Source organism: Garra rufa, chromosome 23 (assembly GCF_049309525.1).
Source record: "Garra rufa chromosome 23, GarRuf1.0, whole genome shotgun sequence".
Lineage (NCBI taxonomy): Eukaryota > Metazoa > Chordata > Actinopteri > Cypriniformes > Cyprinidae > Garra > Garra rufa.
In genome coordinates, this window is record NC_133383.1 from 18,346,922 (window position 1) to 18,370,609 (window position 23,688).

At 39.6% G+C, this 23,688-nt stretch overlaps 1 protein-coding gene across 5 annotated transcripts in view; it reads right to left on the minus strand.

The window, feature by feature from the left end:
- auts2a (activator of transcription and developmental regulator AUTS2 a) overlaps positions 1-23,688 on the minus strand; it is a 473,806-nt gene that overhangs the window by 28,809 nt on the left and 421,309 nt on the right. For all 5 annotated transcript variants that reach the window (XM_073829732.1, XM_073829730.1, XM_073829733.1 and 2 more), the window contains exon 6: positions 17,054-17,102. In XM_073829732.1, coding sequence (XP_073685833.1) covers positions 17,054-17,102 — 49 coding nt within the window. The remainder of the gene's footprint in view (positions 1-17,053; positions 17,103-23,688) is intronic.

The following is a 23,688-nucleotide window of genomic DNA, read 5'->3' on the forward strand; positions in this document are numbered from 1 at the left end:
ATAGTTTTAAAGTGTGTATTTGTGTGCATATTCATAAGTGAGTGGCTGCAGTCTCTACAATGTTAACACTTTGACACCAGCTGAATTCTGCCTCTTTAGATCTCCATTAGTGGTGTGTCCCTGAGGGAACTTCAATCAGTCCTGTAGTTTTTTCCTCTCTCACTCAGGTTTCACAGCTGAATGTTTTTAATCCATTCAAACAGGGCAGAAATTGCACTCAATGCCTCTCTGTCTCTCTGAATGTGTGACACAGGGGACAGAGTGCTGCCCTTCAGTGAGATCCCTGGAAACATAAGCCCTCCAACAGCCCACCAGAACTGGCACTTACCAGCTCACACAGCCTGTGTGTGTGCGAGTGTGTGTAAAGCTCTCTCATTACCCAAGGCTCATGTTTCAGTAAGTTGGGGATTAGAGACACACATGCTGTTTGTGTGTGTGTATGCCTAAGGGGTGTTAGGACTGAGCCACCTGGAAACTCAGCCTTCCTAGGGCATGGCCGTAAACCAATCCTTTGGCTCAACCTGTTGCCAAAGAAATATAGAATCCAAAGCAGAATCCCTCATTCCCATGTTAGGATATCTTCCGACTATAACAAGTTCACCCTTTAAAATCAAACTCAATTGGTCGTTCTTGTGTTGATCGAAGGAAACCGGGGCTGAAGTATGTGACGCAAGACTGGCGAAGTGCTCTGCGTGTGTGTTCTGCACGTCTTCATTCGTTTATTTGAAGTACTAAGGGAAGCCAAAACAGCCAGCTGCCTCGAGAGTCTCTCAACACGCTCTTCAGTACGACAGAGGTTGGGAGAGCCCGTTGGGCAATCCAGGAACCCCTCAGACCCTGCGAGACCTTGGGTTGGGTTACTGTCAGAACAAAGTCCGCTCTGTGCGGGGCAGCACTCTCAGAGGAGGCCGTGGCTCAGACGGACACATTGACACACACATACTTGTTACGGGACGTAAGAATCATATATCATGTCTGAGGCCGAGGGGAAGCAGAGTCTCTCGAGTGTATGTCGGTAGGCACTAGCGGTCAGAATTCAATGCATTCGCGTGTGTTTTTGTTGTATCTAATCTAAACAGCAGCCCTCAGCAGGTCGAGTTGTTTGCTTTTCCAGTGTCCCCTAAGCCCAAGTACTGAGGCCCAGATGAAATGTCTGGTTTAGGATGTCACTGTATGAATAAAACTTGATGCACAGGATAAAGACTGCCATTTAAAACCGAAATCAAACGGCGTCTTCTCAGAGCAGTGTAATCTGGAACAGATGGTGACAATCCTGCGAATGGGACAGCTCTTCACAAGGCTTATGAAACCACGGCCCTGGTGTGGAATCTCCCATAAAATGGAACCAATGGTGATAAAATGGAACATTTCACACTTCATTAGTGCTTATTTTTACGAAAGCACACACTGGATTTTCCCTTCAGTGAAGAATTCTCTGGAGCAACCACAAGCTGGCCTGAATTGTGCAAGGCCTCCAGGCAACCTGATTTTTCTCTATACCATAGGCCTATAGGTGTAGTTGTGGTGTGGGACCCTTCTTGTTGTGAACAAGCCTTAATTTAAAGTTTGCCACATGTTCTAAGGGACAGTCATGGATCATGTGATTGCTCAAATGGGAAGCTAAGAGATTTCTGACTGAACAATTCAATAGGGAATTCAGTGATGGAAAAAGAGAGGACAGATGTGAGGAGAGGTGTTCCTAATCCTGGCCTACAGGACCAAAGGTGTTTATTTTTACCCCGGATAGGAATGAGTGAGTGTCAGCAGAAGAAATGCTGTGAGATGGGGGGAGGGCTTGAGTTGGGAAGCGTAAAATCTTTGGGGAGCAATTAATACTCTGCTTTTCCTAGTTATGAACACCCATTCTGCACTCAGTCTGTTCACCAGCTGTGCCTCTACACTTGTTTTTTTATCCCCCCTTTCCAGCTGAGCGTTTCAGTGTTTACTATTTGAGTGAGGAGCTCTCTCCCTGAGGGACCACAGGGGTGGCAGAGAGTCAGTTATCCCACCCAGAAGGTGGTCAGTCAAAGCATCTATCTGTGGCTACCACCATGGGTGTCTACAAGGAATTTCTCTCTCACTCTCTCTTGTCATGGGTCACAGTTTTTGACCAGCTTGACCTTACTTGAGGCTAGTGCTGATCAGTAGCTATGGTGGAAAATACTTTACCTCCTGGATGCTGCAACAGCTCCTCTTTCAGACTTAATGGCACACAGTTTTGTCTATATGACTTTGCATTGCAGTTTTCATGAGCCTTGTGCTCATGATAAGAAATTCTGTAATCTGCAAAAGAGAATCTAAGACAACGTTACAAACTGTGATGATGACGGAGAACCCACAACCAATTAAACCATCTTTTCAAGCAGCTTGACACAAGAAGGCACTGATGTTTAAACAATGTTTCAAGGTTATGCCAAGAAATTCTCATTTAGACTGCTCAATTTGAGCCAGATCAGTCAGAAATAGTGATAAACACTAAAGCTTGACGTTCAGCCTAAGTACCTCTGACCCTGAGGGCATGGGCGTCAACTTATCTAAAATTAACATGGTCAGGAGAGTGTTTTGCAATATTTATGCTCACTTTATCCCATGATTACGCACCTCTCTGTCTCTCTCCAGTTGAGCGCTGGCCATACAGAGGCCTAAGTACTGCTTCTCTGAGGTTTTGGGTTAAAATATACTTAAGCACACACACAAACTTGGTCGAGATCTCTGCACGCTAATCGCCCTGTTACCACCGAGACCTCGAACTGCCATATGCATAATTGCACAAAACAAATTGACAGACCTCAGGGCTTGACATTAACTTTTTGAGGCACTTGTCCTTCGGACAAGTAAATTTATGTTTCACTTGTCCATGCACAAAAGTCACTTGTCCGGGTAAAGATTTATAATATTAATTATTATTATTTTTTATTTTATTTTGCTAATGCAGAATTCATTGAAAGCATTCAAACACTATCAATATTAATACAATTCAGTTGAAACAGTAGAAAGGAACGTAAAAGTAGAAGTAGAAAGGAACAGTAGAAGGATCTCCAGAACCATAGTATAATACAAAGTAATACTTTGCACGCTGATGTGCACAGTGTATCACCAGAGGTAGTAGTGACTCTTGGTGAAAAAAAATAAAACTATCTATCCGACAGACGCCACAGAACATTTCTCCGTCTTCATAAATAACCCAGCCGAATTCATCTTTCCATTTGGTTACAAATTTTCGTTCCCGTTTGAACTCATATGGTACTGTTGGTGTAAGGCAGGGCTCGAAATTAACTTTTTTACTTGGTAGCACTGGTGCTCCCAACTTTAAAAAGTTAGGAGCATCCCAAAAAATGTAGGAGCACCGATCTTGATTCTTCATGGCCGATTCTGATTAACTGACATCTGACAGACGCCTGCCAGATGTTTGTACACATCAGATGCTTTCCAGATCAAGAGATCTTTATCAGACATCTTGCAGACGTACATGTGCTATCTGAGCCGCGTTGTATAGTATATTGACACAGAGGCGGCAGAATTGTATCTGACAGAATGTGCACTGTAGCACGAAATATGTGACCCTGGACCACAAAACCAGTCTTAAGTCGCTGGTATTTATTTGTAGCAATAGCCAAAAATACATTGTATGGGTCAAAATTATTGATTTTTCTTTTATGTCAAAAATCATTAGGAAATTAAGTAAAGATCATGTTCCATGAAGATTTTTTGTAAAATTCCTACTGTAAACCTATCCAAATGTAATTTTTGATTAGTAATATGCATTGTTAAGAACTTAATTTGGACAACTTTAAAGGTGATTTTCTCAGTATTTAGATTTTTTGCACACTTAGATTTCATATTTTCAAATAGATGTATCTCGGCCAAATATTGTCCTATCCTAACAAACCATACATCAATAGAAAGCTTATTTATTGAGCTTTCATATGATGTATACATCGCAAAATGTCAAAATCTCTGGTAGCCCTTCGGGCAGGTACTCATCAGAATTTGGTAGCCCAAAAATTAATTTAACTAGCCCAAATTAAAAAAAGGCATTTTTTAAAAATATAGAAAATCAGATAGGAGTCTAAATGTCAATCAAAAATGTTTTCAATACACAAATATAAACAAATATCAAGGAAAGAATTTTATTTCACCATTTAGTGTAGCTGCAGAATTTTAAAATATCAATTTAAGGCAATTTATGACCCTTTTTTTTAAGAGCTGCACAAGTTAAATGAACAGTATGAGTGGGGTTGGACAATGTACGGTAGAATATTAAGCCACAAAATTACATGATTTATAATTCAGATACAGACACAAAAAACAAAATATCTAATACAATGGCATTTCAACCTTTATACCATTAAAAGGGATAAATCAAGTATATATTTTCTTATATTTATATAAGATATATAACATTAGTATTACTTAATTGTTTAGATTTTTAAAAGGCAAATTCAATTATTTCACACTTACACATGGATCGATAATTCCAAGAATTTGACCAGAAACAGCTGAAAAAATGTTTTGAAAATAAAAATTAATTTGTTTGTCACGAGGGGGCGCTTTAGGAGCGCTGAAATACTACGGTTTCCATAGTAACAGCTATACACAAACCAACCAGCACTAACGCTACATTATCAGACATGAAATGACAATGCAAACGACATGTTTCTGAGGACAGTCTGTTCCCTTCAGATACATTCATATGAAGACATCCATGTAGCGTTTTGACTTTGAAACGTACAGCGTGCATATTTATTCAATGACATCATTGCCTTTTTGAAGATTTATCCAAACCTATCGCGATCGTCTCCCCGTCTCTTAAACTTATACGTTAATCAAGACTTTTAGTCTTGTACTACTAGTCAGCAGTTAGGCTAGCGACAGTTTTGAAACCGAGTCGCACCACTCTCATTTCTCTCACTCGCACAAATGCTTCCAAATATAATTTGAGGTCGCACAGATTAATTTATCGCAATTTCGAGAAGGAAAGAGAGAGAGAGAGACGCGTGTGAGAGAGAGCCGCGCGTGCGCACTCTCCCATGATCGAACATAGAATGCTGCTACGTCAGAGCGGCAAAAGCGTCAACAAGCTTCCTCGTACTTTTTGACAAGAGTTCTTGACGGGGCGGCCAGAGCCTCTTAGCAGCTCGGCGGCGGTGTGAACGTACAGTAAGGCCGCGATCACACCGAACGCGTTTTAGCAGCTGGAGGCGCCTCTTTTGAATGGTTTTCTGTTGGCAGTCAGCGTTCTCCGCGCTGCTTATGCGCACTGGGCGCCTCGCGTTTTCGCCGCCTGCTGCGCCTCGCGTTTTTGCAGGAGCGCTCTGAGCGCCTGAAGTTGAAAAAAAATCAACTCTGAGCGGAAAAACGCCCAACGTCATTCGCGTTCTTTTCCATTGTCCAATCGAATGAATAGAGAGGCGGGCCTTCTGTTCTGGTGACGAAAGTTTACCGTTGCTTAAAAACTAAAGTCCGGAGACTGCAGAAAAGGAGGAGAAACCTTTGTGGTCTATCGTGGGTAACCCGGAGCTGTATTATTTAGGGTTTCTGCTAATATGACAGTTTACTTAACAGCAAAAAAACTAAGATTTTAGAGCGCTCGCGCTATAATCCTTTGATTTGACTGACAGGACAGCTGTTTTGGTCATTGCTTAGCAACATAAAAAAACCGCAGCACACTGCTCTTTTTTAAAAGTCACCAAAAAAAGGCAGTGCTGTGCGCCTCGCGTTTTCAGAACGAAAAGACGCGTTCGGTGTGATCGGGGCCTAACTCCACGAGCAGGTCTTTTCCGTTCCGTGTGTGTGTCGGCGCGCTGCGCTCTCTGTTCAATATTCCGCTCGGTGTTTGCGCTGCACGTTCTGCTCTGTCGTTAACGGCATATAACGTTAATTAACATGGCATTTTATTTTGTTTGAAATTTAACTTGTCCAGTCGGACAACCAATTTTCTCTTCCACTTGTCCTACAAAAAATCCACTTGTCCCGGACAAGCGGACAAGCCTTAATGTCGAGCCCTGGACCTGGGAATAGATGAAAAAGTGGAGGCTGGAGGGAAAGAAAAAGAAGGGGAAAAGAAATAAAATAAATGTTCAACTTGTCCAAACAGAGGGAACGGGAGCTACGAGGTGATGTCATCACAGCTGTAAGGCAAGGTTTCAACCACAGGGAGACTTTTCACTTCTGCTTTCAGTTTCTGTCACTCATTCATGTCAGTCAACCATGGTAAGACCACCAGATATTTTACATACACATACTTTTCAGATTAAGCACAGACAAAGAAAACACACAAGTCCACTTTAAATTGCCAATGCATTGTGAAATTTGTTCTGAATGGCTTATAAACGCTCACTAACGTTCAAAAGTGTGGGGTCAGATCACCAGGACTGCATAAAAATCTAGTAAGAACAGTAAGGTTTTTATATCTGAATGTATTTTAAAATACAGTTTGCAGAATTTTCTTATTATTGGTAATGTTGTTAATAGTTGAAGTCAAAAGTTTACATACACCTTTCAGAATCTGCAAAATGTTAATACAAAATGCATGTTATTTTTTATTTAGTACTGACCTGAATAAGATATTTCATATAAAAGACTTTACATATAGTCCACAAGTGAAAATAAGTTTTTTTTTTTTTTTTGTGATAGTTGTTTATGAGTCCCTTGTTTGTTCTCAACAGTTAAAATTGCCTACTGTTCTTCAGAAAAATCATTAAGGTTCCACAAATTATTAGTTTTTTTTTCAGCATTTTTGTGTACTTGAGCCCTTTCCAACAATGACTATGATTTTGAGATCCATCTTTTCACACTGAGGACAACTGAGGGTGCAACTGTTACAGAAGGTTCAAACGCTCATTGATACTCCAGAAGGAAAAATGATGCATTAAGATCCAGGGGTGTAAACTTTTCAACAGAATGAAGATGTGTACATTTTTCTTATTTTGCCTAAATGTCATATTTATCTCATTTAGTACTGCTTTTCAAAGCTACAGAAGATACTTACATGTTTCCCAGAAGACAAAATAAGTTAAATTTACCCTTCAAATTCAAAAAGTTTTCACGCCCGGCTTAATGCATCATGTTTTCTTCTGAAGCATCCGTGAGAGTTTGAACCTTCTTTAATAGTTGCATATGACTCCCTCAGTTGTCCTCAGTGTGAAAAGATGGATCTCAAAATCATACAGTCATTGTTAGAAATGGCTCAAATACACAAAAATGCTAAAAAAAAAAAAAAAAAAAAATTTGTGGGACCTGAAAGATTTTTCTGAAGCACAGCGGGAAGCTTAACTGTTCAAGACGAACAAGGAACTCATGAACAACTATTATTTTATCTTGTGGACTATATGTAAATGTAAATATCACGTCAGTATTAAATAAAAAAATAATAATTTAGCAGATTCTGTAAAAAGTATGTAAACTTTTGACTTACTATCAACAGTAATTAAATGATCTCAGAGTGGCTATAGTACAAATATACTCTATTATTAAATAGCATTACAACACTTCTCTCGTTTCTCTGATAAGACAAAAAAGTGTTGCCCTGTGCCCTCTCAGTAGACGGTACTTGTATCTCTGGAGTGTGACCCATTCAAACGTTCGCTCTTGACTTTCATTTAGCTTGATGGCTTCCAGACTCCCTGCGTTTAGCGTAGCATGTCGGATATAGTAGTGTTTACACAACGTCTCTTGTCTCCCTGGCCTCTCTTTCTTCCTCTCTCTGTGCACCCTCCTCTAGTCACCAAGATGGATGAATTTACTTTAGTCCTTCAACCTCTGGGGTTTGGGAACAACCTCAGAATGACCTCTTTGAGAGAGAGGGACAGATTGAGAGAGAGTGTAGGAGTGCAGTCGTGGCTGTGTTATGACTACAGGCGGGACGGAGCGAGATGATGGATAGCGTTAAACGAGTGTCTGACTTCCAATTCATCACTAGTTCCACAGCATCTCCACCTCTTCATCTAACACCGCTAGTGTGTGGCTCTAGTTAAAGTTGTGTTTTAAAACACACTCCCGTTCCCCGTGGCAGGAAAACCACTTATAGCAAGCCTACTGGAAAAACAATAATCATATGGTTATACAACAATGCTTACTCATTCGTGAGGACAACCACACACACATGCATCACTGGGCAGGCTGTGAGAGTGGGTGGTGCTATTGTTTGCTGGCCTTGGGGAGTAAATCAGGATGTTGCCCATGGTGTGTTAACCTCTGTGTCAGGGGCGGAGCCAGAGGGGTGGCTTGGGGTGGCCCACGCCACCCCTGAGAATTGATTGGCCACCCCAGGTGCCACCCCAAAATCCTACTCTACGATTGGCCATTAACGTGCTCAAAGGCGGAACCGTTGTTGACGCACTTGCTGCCTTTAAATCAGCGCGGGGGCTTGGACAGTCAGACACTAGAACTCAGAAATGTAAGTAGCAAATGTTTGATGTAAGCTAACCAACAATACATGGCTTACTGTTTTTTAGCATGTGAGTTTACAGCACTACTACTTGCTAGCACGCAAAGATATCTATTTACCTGTCACATCTGCCTTGATATCTAATCGCACACACAGCCCAGTATTAAGTCTGTTGAATCACGTCATGTATGCCAGGCTAATTTATCTACTGTACCTGCCTTTTTTCTGCTTTTCTGCCTACTCAGTCGACATTTGCTAGGTCATTAACTGTTAAGGCTACTTTTGTAAAAAGGATTTAACGATTTATCATTAGCAGATTAGCAGACGCAATTTTATGCAAAAAAACGTAGCCTACATTATATTTTAACCAAGGAACCAAATAAAACACGCCAGCAAGGTAACGTTAGCTCGCCGGCCCCTACCTTCAGTAAGTTAGGTTTAGGCTATATTCCCAGATAAATTCCACGCACGGTTTCGTTTTTGTTTGTTCTAACGTTATATATAATACAGTCAATGTTTTCAAGCCCTGTGTTGCTAACATACCTAGGCTGTGAAATTAAGGTCTAGCCTACTGGTGGGTTTAATTGAATTTGCGCAATAGGAAACCAATTTACATCTGGAGATAGTTCTTTGTGCTCGCCAAAATCATAGAAATTATCATTACAAGACACTTACAGTAGCTCCTGTAATCCAAGACAGATTTTCTTCGAGTTGTTAGGCTTTAGAGTATTTAGTTTAACAAATGACATGGAAACAAACATAATTCATTTCATCCACATATCCTTATGCACAATGCACAACAGTTTAGCTTAAACCGTGAGAATCAAGCAAACCTCACGGCCGTCAGGGCCTTAAAGTGACAGGCACTGAATTCGACTTGCACATCACCAATGCAGTAATGACATGAAAGAGTAGTCTATATAGTTTAAACTTTATAAATACTAATAGTTTAGCTCACATGACAGATGTGGCCTTTGATTAAGCTTTAATTTTGTGTAATTGATTGTAAATAATACGTTCTTTGTTGTTCATTGTGCCATTTCTTGTTCGTTTCATTTCAATTTCTAATAATAATGTAAGTAATAATTACTAATAATGTAAATGGAAGGAAATCTGACTTCATTGCACTGCAGTATGAAAAGGAACCAGAATATCCAACAGTTCTTCGTTAGCAAGAAAAGCAAACCTGATGAAGACAGTGAACTGATCAGAGCAGCTGACGTTAGCAGTATAGTACCAGCAGTGGTTCAGATAATGTCAGTTCTTTTATTTCTTCTTTCTGGTCTTGCAGCTCTTTTCTTTCTTTTTCTTTCTGGTCTTGCAGCTCTTTTATTTCTTCTTCTTTCTGGTTTTTCAGGTGTTGACAGAGTTTTTCTAGTAATTCATATTGTTTCTCACGTTCATCCAGCATCTCTTTCAACTCCTGCTCTTTTCTCTCTCTGAAATCATTAAATTCTTCTGCTTGTTTTTTGGCTTCATCTTGATGTTTTGTTTTCATCTCTTTTAATTCCTCTTCATGTTTCTGTTTCATTTCATCCCTCTCTTTCTTTTCTCTTTCTTTTCTCTCCTTCTCCTCTGTTTCTCTTCTCTTGATCTCATCTTCCTGCTCTTGTTTCAGATTTTCAATCTTTTCCTTCCATGTCTTTTTCTCTTCTTCTCGTCTCTCGTCATCTTCTCGTTATCTTCTCTCCTAGTCCTCTCTTCTCTCTTGTTCCAGTCTTTCATGATGATTTTTCATTTCAGTTTTCTTTTTCTCATATTCTCTCTTTTTCTTCTTTCTCTTTTCTGTCTCTGTTTTTCCTCCTCTATCTTCTGTTTTTCTTCTTCTCTTTCTCTTTCATCTCTGTCTCATTTTCTCCAGTTCTTGTTGTTCCTTGTGTTTCTCTTTTCTCTTTCTTTCTTCTTCTTCTTGTTCTCTCATTTGTTGTTTCTTTTCCTCCTCCCACTCTCTCTGCTGTCGTTTAATTTCCTCTTGAATCCCTTTATTGTTATTTTCAGCTTCTTTTATTTTTCTCTCCCATTCCTGTCTTTCTCTTCTTCTTCATTTCTCATTTTCTTCTCCATATCTCTCTTTTTTTTATTTCTTCTTTCTGTTCCATCTTTAATTCTTCTATAATGCGTTCTTGTTCATGTTTCATCTTTTCTTGCTCTTGTCTGTATTTCTCTTCTCTCTTTCTATCTTCTTCTGACTTTATCAAGGTTTTCGCCAGCTCACACAAAAATCGGCGCATTCAGTTGTTTTAAAACCAATATATAGATGGGCAAACCAATTGTTATTCATTGTTCCATGAATAAATAGTCTTTAGCTGAGAACTTGGATTTTGGATGTTAACGGCTATAGAAATAGATGGCCAAAGATATTATGTTTGAGTTGTTATTGTGAAAAACAAAAAGTCTTGAAGGTGTATTTTTATGTTTGAGATGTTTGTTTATTTATATTTGATTTTATTCAAATAAAAATAAATTTGATGTAAGAGTACGGTCTTTGTCCTTCAATTTATGAGTATGGTGTTTGATGCATGATTTTATGATGCCACCCTTGAATTAATCAGTGCTCCACTAAGGCCACCCCTGTTAAAAAAGTCTAGAATCGCCACTGCTCTGTGTGTTTGTGTGTCAGGGGATGAGACATCCCTGCAGACTACAAACACAATGTGCTGTGAATTACAGCCCATCTCTCATCACACACACTCTCACAGAGCCATAAATTACAGCCTGTCTCTATACACACTATAAAGACATGACCACAGAGATATGCCGGGTCGAGATGCTGATTGTTCAATAAGAGGAAGGCTAGAACAAATAATCAGTTACCTCTCTCAAAACAGACAGACAGACAGATGTTCTTCATTGATCCACAAGGAAAAAGAAGAAAACAGGAAGCTTTGACTTCATCAATCATTCATTCCAATTGGTTACTCAACATAAAACAAGACAACTCAAATACACAACCTGATCGATGCATATATTATCGACTAAGGTGAAACGTTAAAGCAATAAACTATGAAAATGGCTTTTACTAAACCAGCAGTGTAAACAGATTTGTCGATTATAATGCTTAGGTTTGTTACACTGTGACAAGACCCACATGTTCAATGTAAACTGGGTGTTAGCTTTAATTTATGCTGTTTTTCCAAGCAACAAAATGATCCAAGATCATTACATCGCTTTTCAAATTAATAAAAAATGTGAGGGATCATATCCTGTTCATTATGATTTTAAGTGTGCCTCATCCAATTAGATTTTAGAGCTACACTACCAGTCAAAAGATGTTTTTAAGTCTCTTCTGCTCACCAAGCTTGCATTTATTTGATTCAAAGTACAGCCAAACTATTTAAAATAACTGCTTTCTATTTGAATATATTTTAAAATGTAGTTTATTTCTTTTGATTTTAAAGCTGGATTTTTAGCATCATTACTCACATGATCCTTCAGAAATTATTCTAATATTTTGATTTACTGCTCAAAAATATTATGTTGAAAAATCTGAGTAGAATTTTTTAAAATTTCTTTGAATAGAAAGTTCAGAAGAACAGCATTTATCTGAAAGCATATCTTAAAGCATCCTTGCTAAATAAATGCATTAAATTCTGTAACCAAAAATAGTATAGTGGTAAAATGTTACAAAAGCTTTTTATTTCAGATAAATGCTGATCTTTGGATCTTTCTATTCATCAAAGAATTCTAAAAAAAAAAAAAAGTACTCAACTGTTTCAAATATTGATAATAATAATAATATCATTACATCATCATGTGACACTGATGACATAGGAATACATTACATTTTAAAATATTTTCAAATAATAATATTTAAATATATATATATTTTAATCTTTTTACTGTATTGCTGTACTTTGGATCAAATAAATGCAGGCTTGGTGGGCAGAAGAGACTTCTTTAAAAATCATTAAACATCTTACTTTTCAAAAACTTTTGACTGGTAGTGTACATACATCTGTTTTATCTACCTTATTTCCACTGTAAGAGAAGACACAGACATTTGTAACTAGCTTCCTGTGTTGCTAGTAATTATTTTGTATTTTGATGTACAAAAACTATGATGCTTGATGTTGCAAACTGTCATCTGTAAACAAGTCATTTTAATGTATTAGCATAAACACACTGGTTTGTAGTGGAAATTGTTTTACAGTGTGTTGCACTTTGTTATTATTTTAGTAATTTACCTACATAAATAGAAAGTCTTGTACATTTACAGGAAACAGCTTTTTTCCATATTGCAAAACAAGGTGGTAAAGCATGCATGAAATGTAAAAAAAGCCTTTTAAGCCAGTGTCAAGCACACAGAATCTAGTATGCAAACATTCATACAAACACTCCTGTAGCTTCAGACATTTGTGAGTCTACATCACTCAGCAAGCGCTCCCCTATCTCAAGAGCTCTCTACATCCATCCATCCAGCTCTTAACAACTCTCATCTGCCTTAAACTCATCTCTCTCCCTCTTCTTTCCTTCTCTTCATCCTCTCTCCCCCTCTTTTTCAATCTCTTGACAATGTCATCGTCACTAAAATTACACCTTCCACACAGGGCCTCACCCAAGCCCTGCTCTTCAAAAGAGCGCTGCACTGCCTGCATGCTTGTGTGCACGCTGCAGATTAAGTCTGAGTTTGCTCATTCATTCAATATTGTACAGGACAGTTTTTGAGGTTTTTATATATAAACAACCAAGCTATGTATTGTGCAGACGTAGACGTGCACCACCGGCAGTAGCTAGATTTTATTCAACGCGTGACGAGTCGACCAGGCATAAATAAAACACAGCACTCACAAAATGGCTACTTTCTGTATTAGGAATGATGCTAGAAATGAAAACAAATTCCATTACTGGGAATTATTGCCAAACAAATCAAAAACAATCTGTTTAGTGGTCTGGGCCTATGTTGAGGCGCTCCTAAGTGGGACACTGACAGCATACTGAGAGGGAGAGTGAGCGAGAGAGCATGAGGTATCTGGAGTGGAGTCTGTAGTGACAGCTCTGTCTTATCATCCAAGTCCAAATGCGGCCAACACAATGTCAGAGTCAATTTATACTCTGCAACAAAACAAGATTTCAGACATTTAGAGTGAAAAAGCTTTTGATTCATGAAAACAATTATTGTTCCTTCTCATTTTTGTTCTTGCAGAACAAAACCAGTTTGCACTGGACAGCCCCTTCAGACACATCTTGAAGAAAATTACTGAAGATAATTTTTGTCAACATAACTTATTAGTATAGATACAGTTAAGGTCAAAAATTTAAAGCACTTTGCAGAATCTGCTAAATGTAATTTTTTTTAACCAAAGTAAGTGGGATCATACAGAATGCATGTTATTTTTTATTTAGTATTGACCTGAATATGATATTTCACATAAAAGACGTTTCCACAAGAGAAAATAATCATTTAATTTATAAAAATGACCCTGTTCAAAAGTTTACATATACTTGATTCTTAATACTGTGTTTTTACCTGAATGATCCACAGCTGTGTTTTTTTGTTTAGTGATAGTTGTTTATGAGTCCCGTGTTTGTCCTGAACAGTCAAACTGCCCGCTGTTCTTCAGAAAAATCCTTCAGTTCCCACAAATTCTTTGTTTTTTTTTAGCATTTTTGTGTATTTGAACACTTTTCAAAAATGACTATGATTTTGAGATTCATCATTTTGAGCACAACTGAGGGACTCATATGCAACTATTACAAAAGGTTCAAATGCTCACTGATGCTCCAGAAGGAAAAATGATGAATTATGAGCCAGGGGTGTAAACTTTTTAACAGAATGTGTACATTTTTCTTATTTTGCCCAAATATTTAAAGCATTTATTACTGCCCTTCAGAAGCTACAGAAGATACTTACGTTTCCCAAAAGACAAAATAAGTTACATTTACCCTAATCTTCAAATTCAATGTATCATTTTTTTTTTTTCATTTGGAAGCATCACTTTGGAAGCGTTCAAACCACAAAAATGCTGAAAAACCAAAGAATTTGTGGTAAAATATTGGTATTTTGGTCAAATAATTAACATTTTGCAGATTCCCATAGAATCAGTGCATTACAAAATTTGTTATTTTCTCAAATTCCAGAGATAATCACAGAAAAATAACGAAATGCAAAAAAAAAAAATTATGGTCTGCTCTGTGTTTGCAAACAGTTTGGTCCCACCTTGAAGAACATGGAGGGAACAACATAATTGCAAAACACATCTTATTAACAAACAAATATACAAAGATATATATATATATATATATTTCCTAATGAAACCTGATAGTTACATATCTCAGTAGTTAACTGGTCACAAGTCCTTGTTCTTCTCACTCTCACTTGCTCCGAAATCGAGCAAAAGGCTTCTTAAGACGCACAAGATGCGGGCGATGAATACACTAATTGAGGTAGGCTGGTTGGCAGCCACCTGCAGGCTATGTGAGAGAGACAGTAATTAAGTCGAACATTTAATGATTCTGCTTAATAGGAGTGAGAGACAGAGCAATGAGGAGAGAAAAAAGAAAACAAGCAACAATTACACAAAACATCAGGAGGGAGAGGAGGAGAGGAGGAAACAGGAGAGGGTCTAATTCGGCAAAGAACACGTGAAGTGGGTCTTGAATATAGTTTGACAATGACTAATTTCTTTTTTCCTTCATATATGGTCTTTTTTAATTCTAAAATTGGCCACAAATTGTGACAAAACTGACAATGACATCTGTTTATCCCTTCTTCTCTTCCTTCTCCAGTGCTCAAAATGGCCTACAGCCCTATAAATGATCTAAGATCAGTTTTGCTCTGCTCTTTTGGACTTTGATCTATATTTTCCCCTCAGAGGTGACTCTTCCCTCTCATCTCGCTGTTGAATGTGAGGCATTTTGTGAGCGTCAACCACGTGAAAAAAATCAGCAGCGAGCCTCTCGTTCTAGGCTCCAGGCAAATATTGACATCTTTTCTGTTGCCTGTCTCTCAACTCTTCAGTTCTGCGTTCTCTTTCTTCTTTTGTTCATAAGGGTTAAGAGTCTGAGCGACTGGTAATCCTCTGTAACAGAGAGCAGCGTCCTGTGTACACTCGCCGTCTTTCATCTTCTGAAAACCCTCCAATAAAAATACCACAGCGCCTAAGTTCATTTGCACCTGTGCTTTGGAGGACGGTCCTCTTTTCTCCATCCCTTGTGCCAATGGAAAGATTTGCATATGGCAAGGCGAGAAGGGAACAAGGGGAACGTGAAGGAGAGAGAAAAAAGATGCACATTTAAATGGAAATAGAGTCTGAAGGGAGACGAAGTGGCCTGGCAGTCAGTGAGAAGAGAAAGCATATTTGTGTACTGTTTCCCAAGCGCCAGCTTTTCAGAAGCCGAGGAGGCGGGCATGTGTTAGTTTAAGACGCACAAAGGGAGTTTTAATCCTTTCAGAGGGGTCGTAATGGCCACGGCGAGGCGTCTCCAGGAGGGAAAGCCTTTCCGAAAGAGGGTCGCCATTCAGCGCCCCTCTGAACCTCACAAATCAAACCTCTAAAAGCCTTCAAAGAGCAGAATGTGGGAAATGTGTTTGGGGTCCCGAGGGAGCCAAGCAAGGGGGAAAAGGAGGAACAAGGGGCTTGTCGGCATCAATCAGTTGCTCGCTCTCTCTCACCTCCTCCCCGGGGTCAGATCTCTTTCCAGTCTCCGTCGCACCCCCCTCCCCTCCCCTCCCCTCCCCACCCATCACGCTCTCCATCCTGGTAACGCACCATTACAGAGGAATGTGGATTCACGAGGCTAGGCTCCATTATGTTGGCTGCCCAGGGTTTGTAAAATGGGGGAGCTCAAATTCCAAAGGCTTTAAGAGCAAATTAGCGGTGTACTGATGGGCTCCTGCTGTCTAAAGACACTGAGGTTTTAAAAGCAACTCAACTGACTCCCCGGATCCTTTGACTCGCGCATTCTTACCGCAGACCCAACTTCCTACGCGCATGGTGGGACGTTTACATGCACACAAAGAACAGACGGTGCGTGCATCGCAGCTCCTCACTGTATAAACACAAAGCATGCCTTTTAAAATAGACACGGCAAACAATATCACACATGCCGAGTATCAAACCAGCAGGGTAGAATTGCTTCTTCCACTACCGTCTGTGCCGCAGATCCAGCACCTTTATTTAGCATTTCACAACTAATCAATTTCCATAACAGAAGCCAGACGCCGCTGCACATGGGACCCAGTGTGTGGCGTTTACACATGCTGCGCGCCTGAAATGGATTTTCTCATTCATCACTCAGCAGCACATTGGGATCTGTTTAACAGAGTGGCTCAGATGGATTTCTCCCAGCCCATACGCTGTGAGAAAGCACGGATACAACACACTGTGCCTGTCAATGGAATCGTCGTCAGCCTTGAGGAAATGCTTATTTCCCATGCCACCCCGGAAAGCAAAACACATTAAACGTAATCTGAATGCAATAGTGGTAAATAAGGTTGTCTAGAATAATGTGACGGGTTCTAGTTGACTGCGCTCTTCAGTTACTCATATAATACCTACAATATATAACACATAACATTGAAATTACACCTTTAAAATTTAAAATTAATTTTACAGAGAAGAACAACCATAACAATTTAGAGTATGCACCTCTATAGGAACAGAGTTAGAACAGTGATTTACACAAGCAATAAACAGAATGTAATAAAGAAAGTCCACCACATACCTTTAACTGCAGCTGTGCTGAAGAGTTTCTCTGAGCTGGCATCTGAGCCCTGAGAGAGAGCGAGAAAGAGAGAGTCAGTACATCTGCTTCAGAACTAAGCAGGTGGGCTTCATCATCAAAGGTAGCGCAGCACTAATGAGCGCAAAAATCCAGTCGCTTCCCACAGCGGCCACTGGATGGCACTGTGGCTCCATGCGCAAAAACGGCGCGCTGCACTTGAGACCGGGTTGAACGCATTAACATTGCTATGTTATTGTACAAACATCCAGCGTTGCAATTTACACAGCATTTAGGTAATGAAAGCCTATTTAAGTGACAATGTGGTGTCAAAGGGGCATCGGCTAATTCAATTGGCTAAACAGCAACAAAGATAGAACCATTACAGTCCACCCATTAGCATCTAACCTGACTCTCCACTCAGTCACTGGAGAGGAAAATAATACACGAGCTTTGTGCACTTTTTAACAATTTTACAATTATTAACCAACACGATAACAAACAGAAGCGCTTCTGCGTGAACGTAAATGTCTTACGTTGGATACACAAGTAGGAATATTCTCAGAAAAACAGCTTATTGGGAAGCAATTATTCTGACAGGTTTAGCAACACTAACGTATATCCATATCCTGCTCGAGGCGAAAATGACAAGGTACGACAACCCTCTCAAATATTTGTCCTTTTAAAATACATTTCCATTAGCTATATAAATAAAGCGTTAACGCCATTTTCATAGTCTACATTAATGATGATAATAATAATAATAATAATGTTATATGCATTCATTAACACATGACGTCAAGAAACATCGTTTCCACACAACGATGCGTTCGCCCGACCGCTTTATTCAAACCACAACCGAAAAACATCTGGCAACATTCACTGCAGAGATTTCAACTACAATTATCCACAACAGCGCTCCAAATCCTCCAGCCATCGAGTAAAATCCACTGAAACAGCAATTAATTCCTCTAAAACGTCGAATGACATTGTGGTCATCGAAATATGAACTAAAAAAAAATCCATTTCTGAGGGATATGAAGGTGCGGTGTACCTTTTGATGTGGCGAGGTTGGCACGGACGAAAATAACAAGTCAAGAAATCACTTTCAGGAGGTTTAGTAAATACGCCGTTTCACATTCTGCTTGTCAAACAATGTAATCCACAAACAGGCGGCGAATTCCTCTCGCTCCCTTTGAGCGAATGACAGCCATGCAAAATAAGAAGAAGCCTTTCCCAGGGAAGAAGAGAAAGAAGAAAAAAACATCCAGAGCTCAAAGCGAGAGAGGCTCTCGGACAAAGGCAGCCATGTGTCTGGTACCCAAGAGCGCAGAGAAGTGGAGAAATCCTTCAGTTCGTCCTCTTCGCGCGAATTGGCCGTTTGAAATCCTCGACAACCGTCGCTTAACAGACACGGACTTATGCGCTTTTGTGTCAGAAACGCGCTCGGTGACAAACCTTCTCCCCGTGCGCTCAAAGCAAGAAAAATCCAACAAAGCGTGCAGTATTTTCCTCCTATAGGCAGAATGGGTGGAGTAAAGCCGCACTAAAACCCCGACCGCCGCTTCCTTTCCTCGAAATCGTCGCTGCTTTCAAGCTCGTGTCCTGTTCGTCGCACAAGTGCTGCCCGTATCCACACAAACTCTCTCATTCACCCACGGCGAGACCGGGTCCTCCCACTTCCTGATTCTAACCCGACTTCATTCAGCTCCTACCCCCTGCTTGTTTCTGCCTCACACACGGAACGTGCTTCCTCCGCTCAGCTTCACCGGACAGACGGTGTGTAAGTGCGCGGGCGAGGGCGAGGGCGTGTGTGCGCGCGTACGATGCTCAATGAGAGCTACTGGCAGCGGAGTCCTGAAAGAGTGCAAACAGGAGACGGAGCGACCAGCAGGGAGAGAGCAAGCGAGAGAGAGAGAGAGGAGAGGAGGGAACTGGGATAGAATGATATTCTTTCACTCTCTGGCCGGAGTGAGATGATGTCAGCTGCTAATGAATTTCCCAGTAGGGTGCAGCTACTGTGAAGGGGAGGGAGACAGAGACTCTCTTCATGAGCGGCACACCTCTCTGGTTCCCTCAGCCACAGCCTTCCTTCATTGGGGTTAGAATCACCCAGGCTGACCCAAAACAGCACTGTTTGCCCTGCTGCATAATTAGTGTCAAGAGTGTAGCGATGTATGCAAACCGTTCATGCTAAAGTCACTTTCAACAGTAAATGTAACAGCATCCATAAAAAATAAGAAGAGGGCAAGAGCTGTGCCGTGTATTGTTGAGACGAACACAGTGGATTATTTAACACTAGGAAAAAGAATTAAAGACTAAACTGATCAACCACATCTGCGGCGATTATACGCTAAGACCGGCCTTAATTGTGTTTCCAAAGCATGGTGTAATATTAACCTCCTTCCCTCAGGGTTTGAGGAAAAACCTGAAGATCTAATTCCACTAACCTCAGTCCATGGACACTCAAACCCAAACAATCCTCCAATCTTAAAATAAAGCCGGGCATTCCTGGAAAATCTCCTTAATCTGACTGATTTGGGGTCCCTTGGCTTAGCAAACCAGTATTAACCCTCTGCACTGCGGGTCAATGGATTAACAAGGGACTCGCATTGCAGCGACCTCTGACCTTGACTGCCCCCAACAGAGTAAGAGAATGAGTTAGCTTATTGCTGGATGTTTATCTCTCCTTCTCTACATCTCTCACCCCTGCTCCTTTGGGGGGGGGGGGGGGGGGGGGGGCTGCACGCTCCATCAATATAAGACCACACTCAACCTCCAACATCTGCCTCGACCAAATCAACACACATGAGTTTATTTTTCTGTGTGGATTAATGTAGTTTTTCCACAAGTTTAACACATGTAATCTACAGTGAGTAAAGAGTTTTATTTTTTTTCATATATTAAACCTGAACTTTGAATGTCAGAAATGCAAAATAAAATTAATAAATTATTATTAAAATTGAATTTTAAATTGTACAATTTTTATACTGCTACTTTATACTACTACTTGTATTCAAAATATTATTATGCTTCTATTTGTTGTGAAATATTTAATAAAAAATAAATGTACTACTAATATTATTATGCTACTTACATTTGAGTTTAAAAGTTTACATACACCTTGCAGAATCTGCAAAATGTTCATTATTTTACCAAAATAAGAGGGGCATGTTATTTTTTTTATTTAGTACTGACCTGAATAAGATATTTAAAACGTACACCTATAGTCCACAAAAGAAAATAATAGTTGAATTTATAAAAATGACCCACAAATGATCCACAGCTTTTTTGTTTTGTTTTGTGATAGTTGTTTATGAGCACCTTTTTTGTCCTGAACAGTTAAACTGCCCACTGTTCTTTAGAAAAAAATCCTACACAAAATCCAAACAATGACTGTATGATTTTGAGATCCATCTTTTCACACTGGGGACAACTGAGGACAACTTTTTTTTTCATCTTTTCACACTGGGGACAACTGCGTTTGAAATATTACAGAATGTTCAAACGCTTACTGATGCTTCAGAAGGAAATATAATACATTAAGAGCCAGGGGGTGAAGAATTTGAATTTGAAGATCAATGTAAATGTAACGTATTTTGTCTTCTGGGAAACATGCAAGTACCTTCTGTAGCTTCTGAAGGGCAGTACTAAATAAAAAAATATGATATTTAGGCAAAATAAGAAAAGCGTATGTAAACTTTTGAACAGGGTCATTCAATTATTTTCTTTTGTGGACTAAATGTAAACATCTTTTATGTGAAATATATTCAGGTCAGTACTAAATAAAAAAATAACATGCATTTTGTATGATCCCTCTTATTTTAGTAAAATAATTACCATTTTGCAGATTCTGTAAGGTGTACGTCAACTGTATATATTTAGAATTTACATAAAACTGTCTTTTTGTCTTCTCACCTTTATTCGTCTTAACTTCATAGATGAACCGACAGTAAAAAAGAAATGAAATCCAGTAAACCATCTTGGTAAGGGACCCCAGAGAGAGCTGATATGTTCTCAACACAACACAAAGAGGTCAATGCTACTCAAGGGAGAGGAGGGGGTGGATTTATAAAATACTCCCACTTGCACATTTTTGCCCTTTGTTAATTTCTGTGTCACAACAAGCCTGAGGTAATCTAGGTTCAGCCCAACAGGATTTAAGAATCCAGAGGCAGCTGAAGCTTATTAGGCCTATGATACTTCAAGTGCAGGCTGTGGAGGACAGGTTCAGCACTGTTTAGGGGCCCCTTGTTCCGGGTCCCAGGATCAGGTAATCAGACACCTTTTGAGAGTTTCATGGAAACATTATTGGTAATTAACCAATGAGTAATGAGAAATGAGTTCTAATGACCCTTTTAAGTGCAACCAAAATAGCAGGACAAAATCATTAAAGAAAAATTCTCAATTTCAAGATCCATGTATAATATTGCTTTTTTTTTATTTGAGGTTCACATTTTCTGCATAATATATTATGCTTGTCATTTTTTCCCTCAAACCGCATAGTATATTTTTATTTGGACGTAGAGTAACTGTGGCAAAATTGGTTTGGCTATAAAAAAAGGTCTCTTTTTCATCTATATTTGATTAAATAGATATGATTACATTATGATTACATATATGGAGCATGTCAGGGTTTGGATGAGGTGCACCAAAGCAGCCTTCGTCCCCGAAATCAGAGCTCGCTTTCCTAAATGCCTATCATCAGATTTGAGCGAAACCTCAAGCCTGTGATTACCGCTCTCCGCTCCACAATCAACGTCCGGATCTCTCAGCGCAGATTATTTTTAATTCAAATGAAACGCTGACAGACTACAGAAAGCAGGCAGAGACAGAGAGAGAGAGAGAGAGAGAGAGAAAGAAAGAAATGGAAGGAAATGCAGCGAGAGAACATGTCGTGGAGCTGCCAAGAAACTAATTTGAAGTGGCAGTGGGGTATGGAAAAGCACTTGGTGAAGCTTGCCAGAAAAGTGGAATAGGAGATCAAACATTAATATCTGGAGTTATGCTATGTATGCCAGTAATTGCTGTCTGTGCCTGTAAAATTCCGCCTATAGACCATAAGCCCTTTCTGCTGTCGTTTTGTCATATTTTATTCCTTTTTCTGGCCTTGATCCTCTGCTTCAAAGTAACCAGAGCCGCATTTTGCCTTTCTCCTTTATCCCTCCCTCCCATTCCCTTCTCTGCTTTCTTTCCCACTCAAAACGCATGGTTTAATTTCACAGGAACTCTGCGCTAGATTGCAATCACAGGAGATCGGCGCTCTGTTATGGTCTCTACGGCTATTACGGAAGCAATCTCTCCTTCTGATTCTCCCTCGCTCTCTTTTAAAATATTGCTGCGCATAAGTGTAACCTGAGGGGACTGGATATAATGTGTTAAATAGGGTAGCTCTGACTGGCCCTTGTCTGTAATCTCCTCTCTTGTATTCTCTCTGTGCTCTTTTCAGCTGGGGCCTTTGAGAGACACTCAAAAGAAAGGTCCATTTCTAGTGACACTTAAAACTTCGCCAGTCAGGAGGGAACATTGACCAGCTCATCTGGGAGGCCTTCGGGATGGTATTAGTGGTGTGTAAAACACCACGTCAACAATGCCAGCGCAGAGGAGGGGAGAGAGTTTTCACGGGACAAAAGAGCTGCGGACACAGATGCAAAGATGGAGCGATCTGCTTTCCTCGCTTCTTTTCCACAAACAGAAGTTCAGAGCGATAAGGCTCCTCCAGTTCCATCTGCAGCTCCTGCCTGCAATCTGCTAAGCGCAGGTCTTTACACAGCACTGTTCACAAGAGGAAATAATGAGAAGGTGTATGTATGTGTGTTGGACTGGAACAGCAACACCTTTTGTTGCCCCTTAACCACTATAGGCATGAATTTCTTGTAAATATTTTATGATGTTACTAAATGTTGGATTTAATATTTTTGTCAACCTGTTTCCTTTCAATTAGCCCAGGTTTTGTATTTCTTTTTAAAACTGATTGGTCAAAGACCTAAGTTGCAAATTTCACTAATGCTCAAAACTGGAAAATCACATAAAACATTTGCGAATAAGCACCACTTCCATCCAACAAGTCAAAGAGAACAAAATCATAACTTCGCGATAAACTGGAAATAAATATCACTAAGAAAAGTAGGAGAAGCTACTGAATATAATAATTTTTATATACAATAAATGAGCGCAAGCAGATGAAACAAAATAAATACTTTGATGATTTCAGATGCTTTGCAACAAGATCGGTCCGCTGGTTAGTCAGGTTATGCCGTCCCAATGCAAAGTCACATACGTTTTTTTGATGCGCATGGAGGAATTTGTTCAGCAAACGCGTGTCCATCTCCTATTCAAATTTTTTTGCGAATTTTCTTTAAAAATTTGATGTTTTCATCATTCCTTTTTTTATGCGATACTTCAAAATATGCATAAAAACAGGGTGATGGAAACTGCTTCTGAACTAATCTTATTCACCTTAGTTTTTGAACGAAAAATAAGCCATTTGTGGCCAATTTTGGGAGTTTTTACTGGTGCAAAAGCTCAGATCAAAGAGGTCTATACCAATCAGTTTCATAAAAGAGAAATACAAAACCTGTGCTAACCGAAAGAAAACAAGCTGATAAATATTATATTTAGTAATAATATAGCATAAG